The sequence below is a fragment of the Microtus oregoni genome, unplaced genomic scaffold (assembly GCF_018167655.1).
Source record: "Microtus oregoni isolate MIOR12 unplaced genomic scaffold, Mior012 000021F_ref0000039, whole genome shotgun sequence".
NCBI lineage: Eukaryota > Metazoa > Chordata > Mammalia > Rodentia > Cricetidae > Microtus > Microtus oregoni.
In genome coordinates this window covers 20,993,552-21,011,058 of record NW_024543080.1, presented here as the reverse complement: position 1 = coordinate 21,011,058, position 17,507 = coordinate 20,993,552, and the positions used below count along the sequence as shown (strand labels likewise).

At 42.4% G+C, this 17,507-nt stretch overlaps 1 protein-coding gene across 1 annotated transcript in view; it reads right to left on the bottom strand.

The window, feature by feature from the left end:
* The window catches only part of Scfd2 (sec1 family domain containing 2), a 352,858-nt gene extending 344,080 nt beyond the window's left edge, over positions 1 to 8,778 (bottom strand). The window contains exons 1-2 of the mRNA XM_041671663.1: positions 7,808 to 8,778; positions 5,678 to 5,846 (exon numbers count right to left, since the gene is read on the bottom strand). Of these exons, the coding sequence (XP_041527597.1) occupies positions 5,678 to 5,846; positions 7,808 to 8,645 (1,007 nt within the window). The 5' untranslated portion in view covers positions 8,646 to 8,778. The remainder of the gene's footprint in view (positions 1 to 5,677; positions 5,847 to 7,807) is intronic.
* Between the last annotated feature and the right edge of the window lie 8,729 nt (positions 8,779 to 17,507).

Genomic DNA, 17,507 nt, shown 5'->3' with positions numbered 1-17,507 from the left:
ACCAAAAAGATGGCGGGCCCACCCATGCACTCTCTCTCACTCCTGCTCTGGTATCTGGATGCTGGATGCTCTTACTGTTCCCTGTTGTGATCTGTGAGTCTCTCTCACTCCTGCTCTGGTATCTGGATGCTGGATGCTCTTACTGTTCCCTGTTGTGATCTGTGAGTCCCCCCTTAAATAAAGAACCCCTATTTGGAGCTAGTGTGGGATTACTTCATCTTGTGCATTTCCCTTCATCTGGCACGTTCCCCTTCACACTACCACTGCCATTATTTCTGCAGTCCTGCCCCCACTGAAGCCTTCTGCTTTACTCAGAACTCTCTAGACCTCATCTTTGACATTTGGGGTCACACTCTCATCTTTGGGTGGCACTTAAACTCGTTTTCTGTGGCATTCGTTCAGAGTCTAATGAGAAGAAAAGAGTGCCAATGAAGGCAAAGCCAATATAAATGGACACAGTCTAAGTACTTGCTCAGTGATGGGGCTAGGTCACAGGAGAAGCTTAGGTAGGATGACTTTTGTTTAAAATACAAGAGGCATAGATAGCATTTAGAACAATGCCCTCATTTTATAGATGAAATTAGGTACAGAAAATGTGTCAGCATGACTTTGGTTGTGATTGCCTAAAAACAGCAATTCAATTTAGCTTAAACAATGAAGAAGTTTATTTTATCTCATATTTTGAGACTCAAACAGTAGGTGGGAACCCAAGAATTGCTCTTCTTTTCAACAATCTGAGTCACTGACCTTCCCTGTTGCAGCAGTTTAAGGAGTCCTGGGAGTTAGAGAAGAATCCAGGGCTACGCTTGAGTCACTTCAGGAAACAAAGATCTGAGCAAGAAGACAGTCCCGCTTGCCTCATACCCACTCTTTAAACTTAATTCTGTTGTGGAATATTAGGTGAAGATGTCTTGGATTTATTTTTGCTATGGAACATTTGTTTAATGATGCAAAGATGTGTTGCATTCTTTTATGTTGCATTTGTTTAACTCTGTGAAGTGTTTTACTTTGCTGTCTAAAACACCTGATTGGTCTAATGAAGAGCTGAACAGCAATAGCAAAGCAGGAGAGAGAGACAAGGGGGGCTGCCATGCAGAGAAAATAAATAGGAGGAGAGAAGGAGAGGATGACACCAGAGGCCAGTCACCCACCTACACCGCAAGTCACAGAGTAAGAAGGGAAGAAAGAGATGTAGAATAGAGAAAAGTAAAAGCCTCAGAGGCAAAAGGTAGATTGAGTAATTTAAGAAAAGCTGGCTAGAACAAGTCAAGCTAAGGCTGGGCATTTGTAAGTTAAGAATAGGTTTCAGTATATTTATTTGGAAGCTGGGTGGTAGGCTCCCAAAGAGAAAAGAGTGAAAAAGAAAACCAACCACATAATTCTTTATTGATTCTTTGGGAATTCTATATCATACACCCCAATTCCACTCACGTTCCAGTCCCTCCATATCTGCCCCTCACCCCTGCAGCATATCCCAGCAAAAGAATCCTTCCAAAAATTAATTTAAAAACAAAACAAAAAAACCCCACCTCCCTCCTCATCTTTCCAACACCTCTTCATCCATCCTAGTGTCACTGGGAGCTATGTGGGTCACACAGTGTACCCTTTTGACCAATCAGCCCCACCCGCAAAATGTTCATTGCAATGAGTCATTGGTCTGGTTCAAGACCTCTGGCACACCATCATCCCTGGACCCTCATCAAAGCTCCTCTCAGATATCCTGCTGTTGCTCACAGTCATGGAGATCCTGCAGAGATCACTCTGAAGGACCACACTCTTCACGTGCTCCAGCAGGTCACAGATGAGGTAGACGTTACAGTGGGTCAACTCGAGGTCCAGGATGTGAGTCTGGGTGGTAGCTGAGCTGGTAGGTTGGGGCCACTGCTGTCACCTGCCTTTGTTGAAGGGTGGAGGTCATACTGATTGGGGGAGGGGGCAGAGTGGGGGGCAGCTCTTCTGTGGTTGGGCAGTGTTGTAGAATATTCCTTTATACTGTGTGAAGATGTGTCACTGTGATTGGTTTAATAAAAAGCTTAATAGCCAATAGCTAGGCAGAAGGTATAGGCAGAACTTCTAAACAGAGAGAACTCTGGGAAGAAGAAAGGCAGAGTCAGAGTCATCAGTCAGACATGGAATAATCAGAAAGGGCATAATGGATATGAGGTAAGGAGCATGTGGAAGAATGTAGATTAAAAATAGGAGTTAATTTAAGTTATAAGAGCTACTTAGAAACAAGCTAAGGCTGAGCCTTATAATAAATCTCATTTTAATAAGTTAATTATTAAATATTAAATATATTATTAATAAAAGTCCATGTAATTTTTTTTTTGAGCTGGCCGCCCAAAAAGAAAAGTCCATCTATAGGGTGGGCCAGTTCTCCTGTTACATTATCCAAAGAGAGGCAGGGCCAGCTATCCCAGGGCCAGTGAGGGGTGGGGCCAGCTCTGAATGGCCTTTAGATTTCAAGGCTCCTATGAGCCACCCGACATGGTAACACAAGCCATAGACATCATCACAGACCCCAGCTACAGCAGGAACACAGACTCAGACATGGTCCTCGGCAGCAGCTTGGCCCACATGTCACCATGGCCCTAGTGGCAGCACAGACCATGCAGATCAGTATGACCCCGGAGGTAGCAAGGCCCTCAGACACCAGCATGGTCTCAGGTGTTATACCCATTTCTTAAACAATCACTGGCGAGGGAAAAGGCACTTTAGGACAGGTTCAGTTGTAGTCCTGAAGTAAGTCTGATGTAGAATGGATGCTGGAAAGACTAAATACACTGCCAAATCAAAACATCTGTTAAGGATCTGAGGCTGCTTCCACTCCTAGCTGTGCTGTTGAATGTGTAAGGGTTCTATGTTTTCTTGTCCTCTGATCAACTCCAGTTCCTCTTATTTTACAACCTTTTCTCAGGAGCCTTCTTGTCCTTTGTCTAATTACTTTAGGCTTCTACAAAAGAGACATGGAGTATGGGAAGCACTGACGTAGAACCAGACCTCCACCTCTCTCCAACTGCACATGACACCTTAAGTCACATGACAAAACTGACAGGGTTAGAATGAGGGATGACAGAATCTTTCTCACAGATTTGAGAGACATGAAATTAGTTAACTTATCTTAAGTTCAGAAGTGACATGCCAAGTCCTCTCTCTCTCTCTCTTTTTTTTTTTTTTTGGTTTTTTCGAGACAGGGTTTCTCTGTGGCTTTGGAGCCTGTCCTGGAACTAGCTCTGTAGACCAGGCTGGTCTCGAACTCACAGAGATCCGCCTGCCTCTGCCTCCCAAGTGCTGGGATTAAAGGCATGCGCCACCACTGCCTTGCATTTTTTTTTTAACTTCCAATGATCCAGCAGGGCTCCAGGCAACTCCTTAGGTCTCCCAAAAGCGCCAAGTCCTCTCTTAAATGTGCTCTATGTCCTAATGGCATCTCCTGTCTGGTCTCTTATGTTCTCTAGCTGTCTATAGATACCTACCTCCCTGCCATGCAATGATCTCAACATAGTTCTTCCTACAAACTGCTCCCAACCCCCACCAGGCAAAATGGGGATAAATGCCAAGATAGGCCCATTCTAAGCAGAGGAACTAAAAGAAAGGAAGCTGTTAAAACTAAGTCTCTCTGATATCAAAGCCTTGAAGAAGCTTTTCCTGAGTTCTTGCTCCTTAGACTCCAACTATTTCTACTTTCAAAAGTTTGATCAACATTCTTCCTTTGATTTGATTAGCTGTTAAACACCTTTTAACACTCCCCTGTTTTACTGAAATATGCAAAGTTTTTCTATTATTCTATAAAAACCCACCATGAACAAACAGGACTTCCTATACTAAATACTGAAGTGACTTTATTTTGTGTTTTTTTGAGTCCCTGAGTCTGGTCAAGAGCTTGTCTCTCATCTGGGCCCCATATGGCAGCACAGAAGGGAAGACACTGGCTCTGAAATCAGACATTCTGGGAGCATTTCTAGCTCTACATCTACTGTCTTATTATCTCAATTTCCTAACCTGGAAAATTGGGAAATGACCCTAGTTGATTTACTGCAAAACTTAAAATGACTTGCCAGCCACAAGATTCTTTGGAATGAGCTTGACACATAGTAGGTTCTGGACAATGTTACAGAGCTGATGAAAGTGGTGCCCTCCCTGCAAGGATGTCTCTTCTTCACAGGCATCACGTCAGGCCGAGCAGCACCCTGTTCATGTGGACCTTATTTCCAATCTTTGAGACACAATCACCTTAAGGCCCACTCTCCCATGAGGTCACCCTAACTGCATTGACCTGACACCTGTCTGTAGGAGTGGCCACGGGTGGCAGCTCCACTCCGGTCAGGTCAGATCTGTGCTTTGCCCATTATGGCTGAGCATTACCCGTGACACCACAACAAGAACAGTGTTCCATGAAGACAGGAATGCTGGCTTACATTCTTTTGTGTCCTCAAATTTCTCAGCTCACAGAAAGCACTTAACTGTTAGTTTCTGAGAACCCCGCCCCCATCATAAGGACCTTGGGAAGAACAGCAAGCTCTTGCTCTAGTTCCTCATTATTTATTTAAGAAGCAAGAAGACAAAAACAAAACTTGGCAATTTTCTTCAAAAAAAAAAAACCTGTTTTGTTTAAAAATACAAAATAGATAAAGAAAATACTCTTATTTCACTACTAATGCATTTAAAAACTTGCGGGTTGAAGAGCTGGCTCAGCTGGTCAAGAGCACTGAGGGCTTTTGGAGAGGACCCACGAGCACTCATATGTCAGCTCACATAGCTGTCCGTAACTCCAGTTCCAGGAGCTCTGACACCCTCTTCTAACTTCCATGGTTAGTGGATGACACAGACATCCACTCAGGCAAAACACTGACACACACAAAAATAATAAGTAAATATACAAAACAACAATAATCTTTCTAAGAATATGAATGAAGGACAGAGTTGAAAAAGTGGGACTATGTACGTTTTTATTGTCATGTCTATAGAAAATTTTTATTTTTGAAACACTGCATGACTTCAAGTACACATGTTCTTTGTTTGATTTCTCGAAGGGTGTGAAAAAAAGATATATACCTTGAAACAAAAACATCACCCAGTGGTGCCCAAAAGCATATTATTTAAATATAAAATATGGCTCTGACTCATACCTATTTGGGTTGCATTTAATCATCTGAGAAAGCCATGTATGAAGAGAAACTGTAGAATCCCAGACTTAATTCCTATAAAACTATCTATTAAATGGAAATCAATACATGGACTCACTTCTCAGATGTTGGAAAAATCTTAATATTACATCTGATGGCACTCCCATAAAATGCCATACTCTATGGCTTAGTATATTTAGTGGGTTAATTAATTACACATTTAAAAGTGGCATTTTCCTAAATATCACCCATTGTGACTTTTCTACTTGAGTAGTGTTTCATGCATTCATTCTTTTTCTCTTCTTTTAAAAGCAGGATCTCATATAGCCCAGGATGGCCTGGCATTGGCTAACTAGGCAAAGATGATCTTAAACTGCTGACTCTCCTGCCTTAATCTTCCAAGGGCCAGGATTATCATTTCATTTCTTTTCTATAGAGATTTCCATGTGAAAACAAAATAAGAAACTTCTATAGAGATTTCCTGTCTTAGGTAAGAAAAAAGGAAGAAGAAGAAGAATGAGAGAAAAACAAAGCAAAGCCACATGTCTTACTTGGATTGTGCAAGGCAGCCTGGTGCAATCACGTTCTGATTTTCCTCCGTGGCCTGGACAGCGGTGAGCTCTGCCATGTTGACCATCACATCGTTGCTGTGGCCCGGAAGCTGTGGAAGCACTGAAATGATCTTCTCTACTAGGTTGTCTCCATGATGTCCAACCGCTCCTGTGAACCACACAAGCAAACGTAAACTCAAAGCGGACAGAAAAACATTGACTGGACGCATGCTTTACGCTGTCTCTTCTACCAAAAATAAAAACAACTGATGCTTACTAACAACAACTTAGAATTATGCTGTTTGTCATGTAAGTCATATTCTCAACTACCCAGTCAATGTGTGCCTCATGGATTGAATGCAATGTTCATGAAGAAGGGCTCCTCATATGCTTTGGCTACTGTTATATCTCCAGAATCTAGTACAGTGAGCAGACCTGCAGCATCAATAACAGTCTGCTAAGTAAAGTATCAACATGTAGTCAGTCAGTTCGCTACTGTCATAGGTGATGCTATCCAGAAATTCTGAATTCTATTTTTATTTTGATGACAAATACACAATGGCCAGGACTGGGGAGCTGGCTCAGGTTAAGAGAACTGATTGTTGTTTCAGAGGTCATGAGTTCAATTCCCGGCAACCACATGATGACACACACCCATCTATTATAAGATCTGGTGCCCAGAACACTATATACATAATAAATAAATTAAAAATATACACAATGACCAGAAAAAGCTTGCGGGTCAAGTAGGAATAACCGATTTTCCTGCCACTATAGCCTTATCTCTGTGATGACAAAGGTACCCTTCCTCTAGTTTACCTGGTATTCACAAGCTCTAGCACAGAAAGGCAACCAGCAGACTTTCATTAAATATTTGTTGAAGAAGAGGGAGAGTAAGTAAACACATGGTAACAGCTTATAATAAAAAGCATTCACCAACATTTATTGGATGCTTTCTGTATATCAAGATCTATAGTTGTACATATCAACTCCAGGGATAACGGTGAACAACGGACTGAGGATGCAGCTTAAGGGGTACATCACTTGCCTAGCATGCATGAAGCCTGGTGGTTTCCAGTACCACATAAAACTGAGTGGTGGTGGCCCATAGCTGTTATCCTAGAATTTGGGAGATGGAGGCAAGACATTCAGAAGTTCAAGATCAAATTCAGCCACACAGTGATTTTGAGGCCAGCCAGGACTACATACGTGAGATCCTATCTGAATAGTAATATCAAAATTTTAATAATAAATGTACTTTAACTGAAACTGAAGACAAAGATACAGTCAATGCTTTTTCTATGAAATTAAATTAGCTCTCTAAAATCCACCACTGCTAGGAAGACATCACTCCAGCCATGGATGGGACAAGGCACAGCTAAGAGTTTGAGTCACTTCCAGTCTGCTCACATGCTGATTCCCAGTGCCTCTCTGTCTCTCTGTGTTTTGCCATGTCATATTAATGGGACAGAAAGACTAAACAGGAAGGCCCTCAGGAATCAAGAAATCATCATCACCATCATCATCCCGCTCATGGCAGTAACGACTACCTACCCAGGGCTCCTGATGTACCATGTATCAAATTCTATGCCGTGTACTTCTAATTTATAATTCGCATTTAATTATAACAACAAATCTGTGTGAATTATTATGCTTATTTACACGGTAGATATTCTATTCAAATTACAGCTTAAGAATGTTAACGCACTTAATTCTCAAACAACTGCAAGTATTCTACATTTTTTTAAAACCTTGGAGCTTATCAACTGCTTCTAAAGGGCAAGAAACTATCTAACGTAATCATCACTGCCTTGCTAGCGCCTGAAACAGTGCTGAACACAGTGGATATCCAATAAATGTTTACTGGAAAAGATGAGGTAATAATATTTTCAACAATGCACACTACGGCCATATTTGCCCCGTTACAACATTTAACAAATTATACCGTACTCTGTCTATGTCCACCTCTCCTCCACCAGACAAAATAACTCCAGACGCTGTCAAATTAGGAGCTGATTCATTTAGTTCATCTTTGTACTCTCAACCTCAATAGGAGGCCAATGAGGCTAAATCAATGCAAGGATCCTGTATCTGGGAATGCCAAGAAGAAGAACCAGAAATTCCACTTACCTGTGAGATCCAGAGTTCGATCCACAAAGACCACGGAAGCCCGGCCGGTGGCGGTCTTCTTCCTATTCTTGGCAGGGGCATAATTTGCCAGATCCGTAGCGATGACCCGACTGAGGGACCCCACAGCGAAACACTCCTCTCGTACCCCTAGATGCTCACACAGCGAACTGAGGCCTGACACCAGGCATCTGATGTGCAGCAGCAGCTCGGGGGTCAGGGCAGCGACATCCACTTCCCCCAAGCTGCTCAGCTTCCTCTTATCCTGTCTGGCACTATTAAGGACATGCACATCCCCAGGTAGCAGCGGGAAAAGGGTAGCAAAGGCGGGAGTGAAGGCAAGGTGGGGAGCAGCTGGAGCGAGCAACAGAGGGACGTGCAGCACCTCGGCCGTGTAGTTCACGTTGCCCATCCACTCACATAACTTCTCCTCCAGCTGCTCGAATACCGGCTGCTGCCCCTCCAGCTCCGCCGCTGCGGCCGCTGGTACGTGGTTAGCAGTGAGGTGCACGGCGTGGCTCACGGCCGTGACCACCACACAGTACTGAAAGTGACTGCGGCGAACGATGTCTCCGAGAGTGTCTACCGTCCGGCCTTTCAGCAGACAGCTCAACACGAACACCGCCCGGGGCTGCTGGGCTCCACCGCCGACGGCCCCGGGTTCAAATTCCCTCAGGGAGCATGCAGGGCCCTGCACCGCCTCCAGGAGCCTGCTCGAGCCGCAGCTCCAGTGCAGGCTCTCGGCGCAGGCGGCGTCCAGGTAGACCACGGACCATTTCACTTTGGCCAGCACCTGCTCCCAGCCTTGCTGGGCAAAGGACAGGACGCCCGCGGCGCTCATGGTTCGGGACTCACCGGCGGGCCAGGGGATCTGCAGGGTGGTGGGCAGAACTTCAGTCCGAACTCGGAGCTTCCGGACACTGAGTACTTTGAGACTTTGACAGTCAACACAATCCACGTGGGCCAGTCAGTGACTCGCCAAGGGAGCGCGCGCGGTGATGACGTAACAGGCGTTGATTGGCTGGCCAGGCGCGCGGGCTGGCGGGAGGAATCTATGTTGGGCGTGGAAACCCGCTATAAGTAGAGATTCAGTCATCCTGAAAGGTTGGGCCCGGCAGCTTTCTAGGAAGGAACTGAAAGGGGTTGTTTGTTCCTGTCTGTCAGCTCACTCCGCCTTTTCTTCTCGGTTAAGGATTCTCAGGAATAATAAAAATCTATCCTGCACTTTACTATCATTAACACAGGCACTTCCCCATTCCCACTTTGAGCAGCCAGAGAAAATAGTAAAATTGCTGCTACATCGTAGTTTTCTGTGTCTAAGTTATCTTCCGCATTATTACACACAAGCCTCGTGAAATACCTGCTAGGACCGGCAGGATGGCTCAGCGGGTGAGAGCTCTTGCAACACAAGCCTGATGACCTGTGTTCAATCCTTGGAATTCAATGTAGAAAAAGAGCAAATGAAAAACATGGCGTCCACAGTTCTTGCCCTCTCCCCTTCCCTCTTCCTTGGTACACCGTTACATTATATTCCTAAAGCTAGCCACCAAGGTCTGTTTTCTTCTGTGACCACTTCCTTATGCCTGACTTAAACTCCAAGGTCCACCTATCAAAACACCAAGGTCCAGCAATGAAAATTCATTATTTACCTACACTGGCTAACATGTCACCAACTCATCCCAACACAAACTTCTTTTTCTCCTAAAAACCACTCCTGCAGCCGGACAGTGGTAGCACACGCCTTTAACCCCAGCACTCAGGAGGCAGTGGCAGGTGGATCTCCGTGAGTTAGAACCCAGCCTGGTCTACAAGAGCTAGTTCGATGACAGGTTCCAAAGCTACAGAGAAACCCTGCATCGAAAAAACAACAACAACAACAAAAACAAAAACACTCCTGCAGAAGAAACACTTATACAGGGTGTTTTTGTTTGTTTGTTTGTTTGTTTTTGCCCTATACAGAGTGGCCAGGGTGGGGGTAGCAAAATCTACGTCCTGAGAATTTGGTGTCTGGGTGTGTTCTATGCTGACTCCAGAAAGAACTCTAAGAAAGTTTTCCTTCTGCGATCTCCACATGCTCCATATAGCAAGCACATAATCTCCTCCCCCCACCCCCGCACCCAACACAACACAGAAACACACACACACATACATACACAAACATAATGAAAAGTTTCTCTTTTCTCAATCTTTCCTCCTACATCTAAATCTTCATCTGCTTCAAAACTTCTACTTTCTAGTTCTTTATCCTTGCTATGCCTCCAGCTAATATCATCACTCCTCTGGACAGCTACAATGATTCCTCACCATTTCTCCTTGCCAAACTTCAAAGATCCAATGACCAATTGAAACCACTCCCTTGTGCACAAAAATTTACACCGCATAAATCTTGCTCTCTCAAAACAAATTCCAAGTCTACCTTTTAACTGAAGGTATTTTCTAACTCATCTCTATTAGACTTTTGTCATAATTGACTGATATACAGCACACAGTTGAGTCGTTTACTAAAAGTGCTTATCACATCAATGAGCTAAAGTTCTAATATAGCTGTTTTCTTAACATATTTATCTCTAGGATGTACACTACAGGACTGGAACCCCCCCCAACCTGAACTATTATAGTTGAGATATATGAAGAAAAGTTCTCAGAAGAAACATGGACAAGGAACTAGAAAATAAAACCAGACAAGAATAGAGCCAGTCTTTACTTTTGGTTTAAAGTACAAGAAACTTTTCATTGGGTTTAAGGAGTAAAAATAATCCGTTACCCTGTGGGTTTTTTGAAAAGGGGCTCCAGATTATTATGTGAAAAACTAATTTGAAATGTTTTACACACACACACACACACACACACACACACTCCAACGGTCTTTTTGTTGATTTCACAACTAGTGAAGTTTAGCAAACGTAGCAAGATTGAGAAGTAAATATATTGATCTCTATTTGGAACCTGTTTTGTTGAATTGTGGAAGTATGCATAAGATAATTAACTATTTAAAACACATTTATTGATTGTGTGTGTGTGTGTGTGTGTGTGTGTGTGTGTGTGTGTGTGTAGACAGGATCTCACTATGCAGCTCTGTCTATCCTGGAACTCTCTATGAAGACCAAGCTGACTGCAAACCCATAGTCAGGACAGAAAATCAAACAATGCAGGATCCTGGAAGCAGGAGCTGATGTAGAGGCCATGAAGGGGAGCTGCTTACTGACTTGCTTCACATGGCTTGCTCAGGCTTCTTCCTTGGAGAATCTAGGACCACAAGCCCAGAAATGGCATCACTCATCATGGGCTGAGCCCTCCCCCATTGATCACTAAGGAGAAAATGCCTTAAGGCTAGATCTTCTATAAGCATTTCCTCAGCTAAGGCTCTTTCCACTTAGATGACTCTAGCTTTTATCAAGTTGACACAGAAAGCCAGCCAGGACACCAATGTTAATCATTTTTAAATTTATAGTTCAATAATATTAAAAATATTTATGCTGCTCATACAAAATTGAAAAAGGAAAAAGGGGAAACTGCTATGGGAAAATGCTCTTGTATTTCTTGTACACTGAAAGATTTGTCACTTGTATTGGCTTAATAAAGTGCTAATTGGCCAGGCAGAAAGTATAGAAGTTCTGTTTTTATTTCCACAAGAAATAAGAGGCTGTAGATTCATTCTGGGTTAAGAAAACTTAGGTTTGATCAAGGAAGAGCTCCTGAAAAATCTCCAATGGGAATGGGTGGCCCAGATAATGCAACATTTCAGAGCACCCCTTTTGCAGTTTCTTCTGGGTTCTGCATCCAGAACAGCTTCAAGGCTGCTGACTGAGATGATATGGCCTCATAGAATACTCCAGTCAGGACTTAATCATAATCCTAATTTTTTTGTGTGTCCCCATAAGATTACGAGCACCGCCAATCAGCAAGAAGTAGCCTAGAAATCTACACCCACATTCTTCCCCAAAAAATGGAGTATGGATGTTTGCCTTTGTTTAGTTTGTTGATTACAAGTTGTTATGGAGGCCAGGCGGTGGTGGCACACGCCTTTAATCCCAGCACTCGGGAGGCAGAGGCAGGCAGATCTCTGTGAGTTCGAGACCAGCCTGGTCTACAAGAGCTAGATCCAGGATAGGCTCCAAAACCACAGAGAAACCCTTTCTCGAAAAAACAAACAAACAAACAAACAAACAAAAACCAAGTTGTTATGGAGAATGGTCAGGAAAAAATATCTAAACAAAGAAGATTATATTCAGGGTATTCAGGTTCTTGTTTTGAAAAGAAGAAAAAGGGACTGTTGTGGGATAATGCTTTCGTACACTGTAAAGATTTGTCACCTGTATTGTTTTAATAAAATACTGGTTGTCCAGTAGCCAGACAGGAAATATAGGCAGGGCAATTAGACTAAGAGCAAAGACAGAGATGCTCTTTTTTTTTTTTTTTTGCTGTTTGGGAAGAGCAAAGACTGAGATGCAGTCACTAGTCCCATGAAGAAGAAGCAAGATGAGAATGCCTTACTGAGAACAGGAACCAAGCCACATGGCTAAACACAGACAAGAATTATGGGTTAATATAAGATATAAGAGCTAGTTAATAATAACCCTTAGCTATTGGACAAACAGTTTATAAACCGTGTGCTTCTTTGAGACTAAATGACAGTAGGACCTAGTGGGACAGAAACTTCTGCCTACATGCAACCAATCTCTGGAATTTTTTTATTTTGCAAAATTAAAATAGCTTCAAAACCATACCCTATAAATAATGATCCCCATTGTCACCCACAGCCTCCAACTCCCATACCCCCATACCCTTTTGCAGCCTCTGATTTAATTCTGTTTTCTTTGGGTTGATAACTGTAGGTTATGTAAGTGGGTTCATTTACTGTCTGCTTGATTTTGATCGACTTATTGCACTTACCATAACATCCTCATGTTCATCTAATTGTGACACACGCCTTTGAGTTTATTTTAAAGTTTTTTTTATTTTTAAGTGTGTGTGTGTGTGTGTGTGTGTGTGTGTGTAAATACACTTGCCCTCAGAGCCAGAGGCTTTGAATCCCCTAGAGCTGTAATCATAGAGGATTGTGAGTCACCAAATGTGGATGCTGAACTCTGAAGTCTGGTCCTACTGCAAGACCATTGAACAATCTAAATCATTGAGACATCTCTCTAGCTTCAGTTTTTGCTTTAATTTTTTGTTCTAAATGATTAATAACATTTTGTAGTATGCATAGAGTACATATTCATTTATCCATCAATGGAGATTTGAGCTTTTCCAGTTTGGGGCCTTTATGAATAATACTGCTCTATACATAGGTACTCAGATAGTCTACAGATTTTTTTTTTTTTTTTGGTTTTTCGAGACAGGGTTTCTCTGTGGTTTTGGAGCCTGTCCTGGAACTAGCTCTTGTAGACCAGGCTGGTCTCAACTCACAGAGATCTGCCTGCCTCTGCCTCCCGAGTGCTGGGATTAAAGGCGTGCGCCACCACTGCCCGGCAGTCTACAGATTTTGTTTTCCATCCTTTTGATTGAATCATGTAGTAAATATTTTTTAGGTTTTCTGAATCATGTAGTAAATATTTTTAGGTTTTCTGAGGAACTTCTGTTCTTCACAGTAGGTGTTACCTTTATATTCCCACTGGCAATGCACAAGGGTTCTAGTTTTTCTACACGCTTTTAAAATCTCTTACAAGAAGCCATCTAATGGGTGAAGATGTGAATTATTACAAAAATACTTGGAGCTTTCTATTTACATTCAGAAACACCCATCGAAATCTGTGTGCCTGGAACTGTTGGGTGGCTATGGAGGTATCGAAAAGTGGGCAGATTTGGTGTACAATTTGAAGGAAGTCCTAACAGATGTTGGCAGTGGATTTTATAGGCATGAGTGTAGTGGCATTTCAATTGTATTTTAATAAATAGAGATTGCCTGAAGATCTGAGAGTAAAACAGCCCCACTGCTCAGCCTTACAGACCAGCTAATGGTAACACACACACTGTTAATCCCAGAGGCCACAATGACACATACCTTTATTCCCAGTAGCCATACTAGTTGCCATAGAAACCAGGTGGTGCATGTTTTTAATCCCAGCTCTAGAGAGGATTTTAAAATGGGAAAAGACAGCTCTCAGGTACAGTCTCTTTCTGAGGATTCCTAGAAGCAGGATCACCATTTCGGACTGACGTCAAGGTAAGAGCCAGTGGCTGGCTGTTTTGCTTTTCGGATTTCTCTCTCTGAGATTTTATTACTCATGCATCACATGCAGAGCATAACTGAGAGGAAGGGGGACTCAGAAGTTTGAGGGTGTTGAGTTGATAAACTGGACATGGTTACTAACAGTAAGATGTATACAACCCGGGAAAGTGTGAGAAGGGAGAGAGTAAGTTTGAAAGGACGTTACATTAGCTCTACTGTGGGCATGAGCTTGAAATACCGATTAGCTATGCAAAACAGTTGCTAGATAAATAGGAAAAAAAAAGCAGGGATAAAAATTCTTCCTCTCAGATGGATTTCAGATTTCTACAAAATGAGCTGTTTAAGACTATCCCATTAACCTCAGTAGGCTGTAATGTGTACGTCTATCCAGAAATGGCCATTAAGTCTCTTCCTTTATAAGAGTCATGTCTACATCCTCTGTAGGTGTGGTCAGAGCTTAGGTAAAAGATGCAGTGATGGTTTCCCACACAACGACATGAGGAGCTAGGATCCGAGAAGACAAAGATAAGAATGGTTCCTTCTTATCATTCAAAGGTACACAGCCACAGAGAAATGAATAGGAAACGATGCAACGTTCCAGAAACAAGTAGCAATCGAAAACTTCTTGTCAAAAGATGCTAAGATACAGAGAGTAGGGCAGTAACTGGGGCTTAATTCCTCAAAACAGTCTCTTGAAAAGAAAAGTTCTTTTTAAAGTGCCCAAGGAGCAAAGGCTGTGTGCACAGAAGGACCCCAGCCTGCCTCTATCTAGTGCACAGAAGGACCCCAGCCTGCCTCTATCTAGTGCACAGAAGGACCCCAGCCTGTCTGTTTTCTTTGTCCATTTTCCATGCAGGTGTGCATTCAGGTAGGTGCGCGCGCATATATGTGCATATGCATGTGGAGGCCTGAAGTCAATGTTGGGAATAATTCCGAATTGTTCTTCCATTTTATTCACTGATTTAGGGTCTCTCAACCAAAAACAGAACTTGGCAGTATGACTAGTCTTACTAGCAACTTTGTTCTGGGGATCTCTGACCTGAGGCTAGAATTATATATATGTAGGTGGACTGACAAGTTCAGCCAACATTAATGTGGGTCCTGGGCATGCGGGCTCTAGCCTTCCCACTCACATGGCAATTACTGTAACCACTGAGCCATCGCCCCAGTCCCTAATCAAATGTTTTCATGTTTGAGACCTCCATTTTCTCTGCTATCCTTTCAATAAGTGGATATAAAAACATTGATTAATATATGGATTTACTGATGTGTAAATTAAAGAACACTGAGTTTTTATTTAAGTGACATATACATATATTAGCAAAAAACCAAGCAAACAACAACAAAAAAAAACCCAAACAACATAAAACCTAAGCAATTTATTTATTTAAAATACCTGTATGAACATGGTACTACTTCCACATACTAGTTACTGAACATGACTTTTAAATTTAAGTTTAACTCTTGGCATCATCTTGTTTGTTTGTTTGTTTTAGATGGGGTCTGTCTCTACATAGCCTGGGCTGTCCTGAAACTCAGAGAGCTACCCTCCTTTGCCTCCCGATTGATGGGTTTAAAGGCATCTGACACCAAACCTGCCTCTCGACATCATCTTAATGGTAATTTGTTGTCTAATCATTATAATTATGCATCTGTTTTCAGCACTTCTCAAGAGCCTATATCATGTTAAATATATCATTATTATCGGCATTATTTTGAGATGGCGTCTTACTGTGCTGCCCATGCAGATAACTTGGAGCCTGTGAGAACCTCCAGGTTAGCCTCCAGAACACCTGAGAGGACAAGTGTGTATTATCAGGCTCGGTTTACTATTATTAGCATCGTTATCACTGCTTCTAAGAATAAATCACATTAATAATGAAGTGGAAAACATATTCAGGATAAATGAAATATTGTAGTATGATGACGTCATAATATAGGATATGAGAGGTGGTCTATACATAGTCAATGGACTTACCTTTGAAGTTTCCCATGGCAAATGGATAGATAAAGACACCTAAACCATAGCCATATGGTTAAGCATATCCATACAAGGAATTCTGTTTGGGAGGGAGGAAGGAAGAGGCCTTTTAAGGATGATTATTAATGATTTATGGGCTTCTCTGCTTGTAGAAATCATTTCAAAGCTTAGCTCAAGTGCTACCTCTACTACACAGGCAGTTCAAATGCGTCCATCATCATTCATAAATTCTTTGGTTTAAACAATGGTTTGGTATAAACAATACTCTGAAAGGCAAACTCCTTCCAGACTGGAAGGAAAAACAGCCTGCTCTGTACAAAGGCAATCAACTCTCTCATGAAACCACCAAATTTTTATTATAAACGCACAAAACAATGAAAATAGAGATGAGCACGGTGGCTGCCAATGGTACTAGCAAGCAGATAGTAAACCTTTTATTTCTTTTAGCAAAGGCCAGAAAGATATTGTGCACTATGTAATAGATGGGAGTGAAGGATAAACAAGATGAAGGTTTGGCCTCGTGAAGGTTCTGGGGAAACTGGCTATGTGGTCAAATAACTGACTCATGATGTGAGATACAGTCTTAGAAGCAGCATCTTGTCTAAAGCAGTCATTAGCTCTACTCTACTCCCTCTCTCCCAATCCTGCTGGGCTCATCTGCTGTCCACCCCTCACTCTAAGTGCAGCTGGGTGCCTACAATTCTTCTGTCTCTGGCCATTTGCATGTTCCCAGTCTTCCAGTCAAGTAGCTCCTTCCCAGGAAGCCAGGGGGCTTGACTGCCTGTCTCCTGTCTCCATATGGGTATCCACTTTTTTTTTTTTTTTAACTTCATCTTACTGTGGGCCTGTACCACTTGACACAGGATTACACCTCCTCCCTTTGCTCTGGGTCTCCTTATAGCTATTGTTATTCTTAACCCTCATCAACAAGGTGTGTCTCTGTGCTCAGTGCTTTTCCCCTCCATGAGAATACAGGCTTCAAGAAAGAAAGTGGTTTTTTTTGTTGTTGTTGTTTTGTTTTGTTTGTTTTTTCTTTCTGCCCAATTTATATAGCCTTGAAGAGTTCCTGATATTTGGGTTGACTTTCATACAGATTTGTTGAATTTAGGAAAGATTTTACGAAGGAGATCGTCCTTAGAAGTTAAAACAATACAAGAATTTCTGATAGAGGAACAGCACACAGAAGGCAACAATGAGTTCAAAGCTAAGAACAATTAAAATCCACAGGTTCTATCTAGGTAATGTGGATATTCATTGGGACCCCCCCCCCATCAATCACTAATTAAGTTGGGACCCGTCCCCTCATCAATTAATCAATCAATTAAGAAAATGCTGGCAGATTTGTCTACTGCCCGATTTTATGAAGGCATTTTTTTTTCTCAGCTGAGGCTCCCTCCACGCAGAGTAGACATAAAACTATTCAGCTTTGGGTCTCTCTATTCAACCCTGCCTACACTGGAACTCACTATGTAGACCAGGGTGGCCTGGAACTCAGAGATCTACCTGTCTCGGCCTATCCAAGTGCTGGAATTAAAGGCGTGCACCACTAT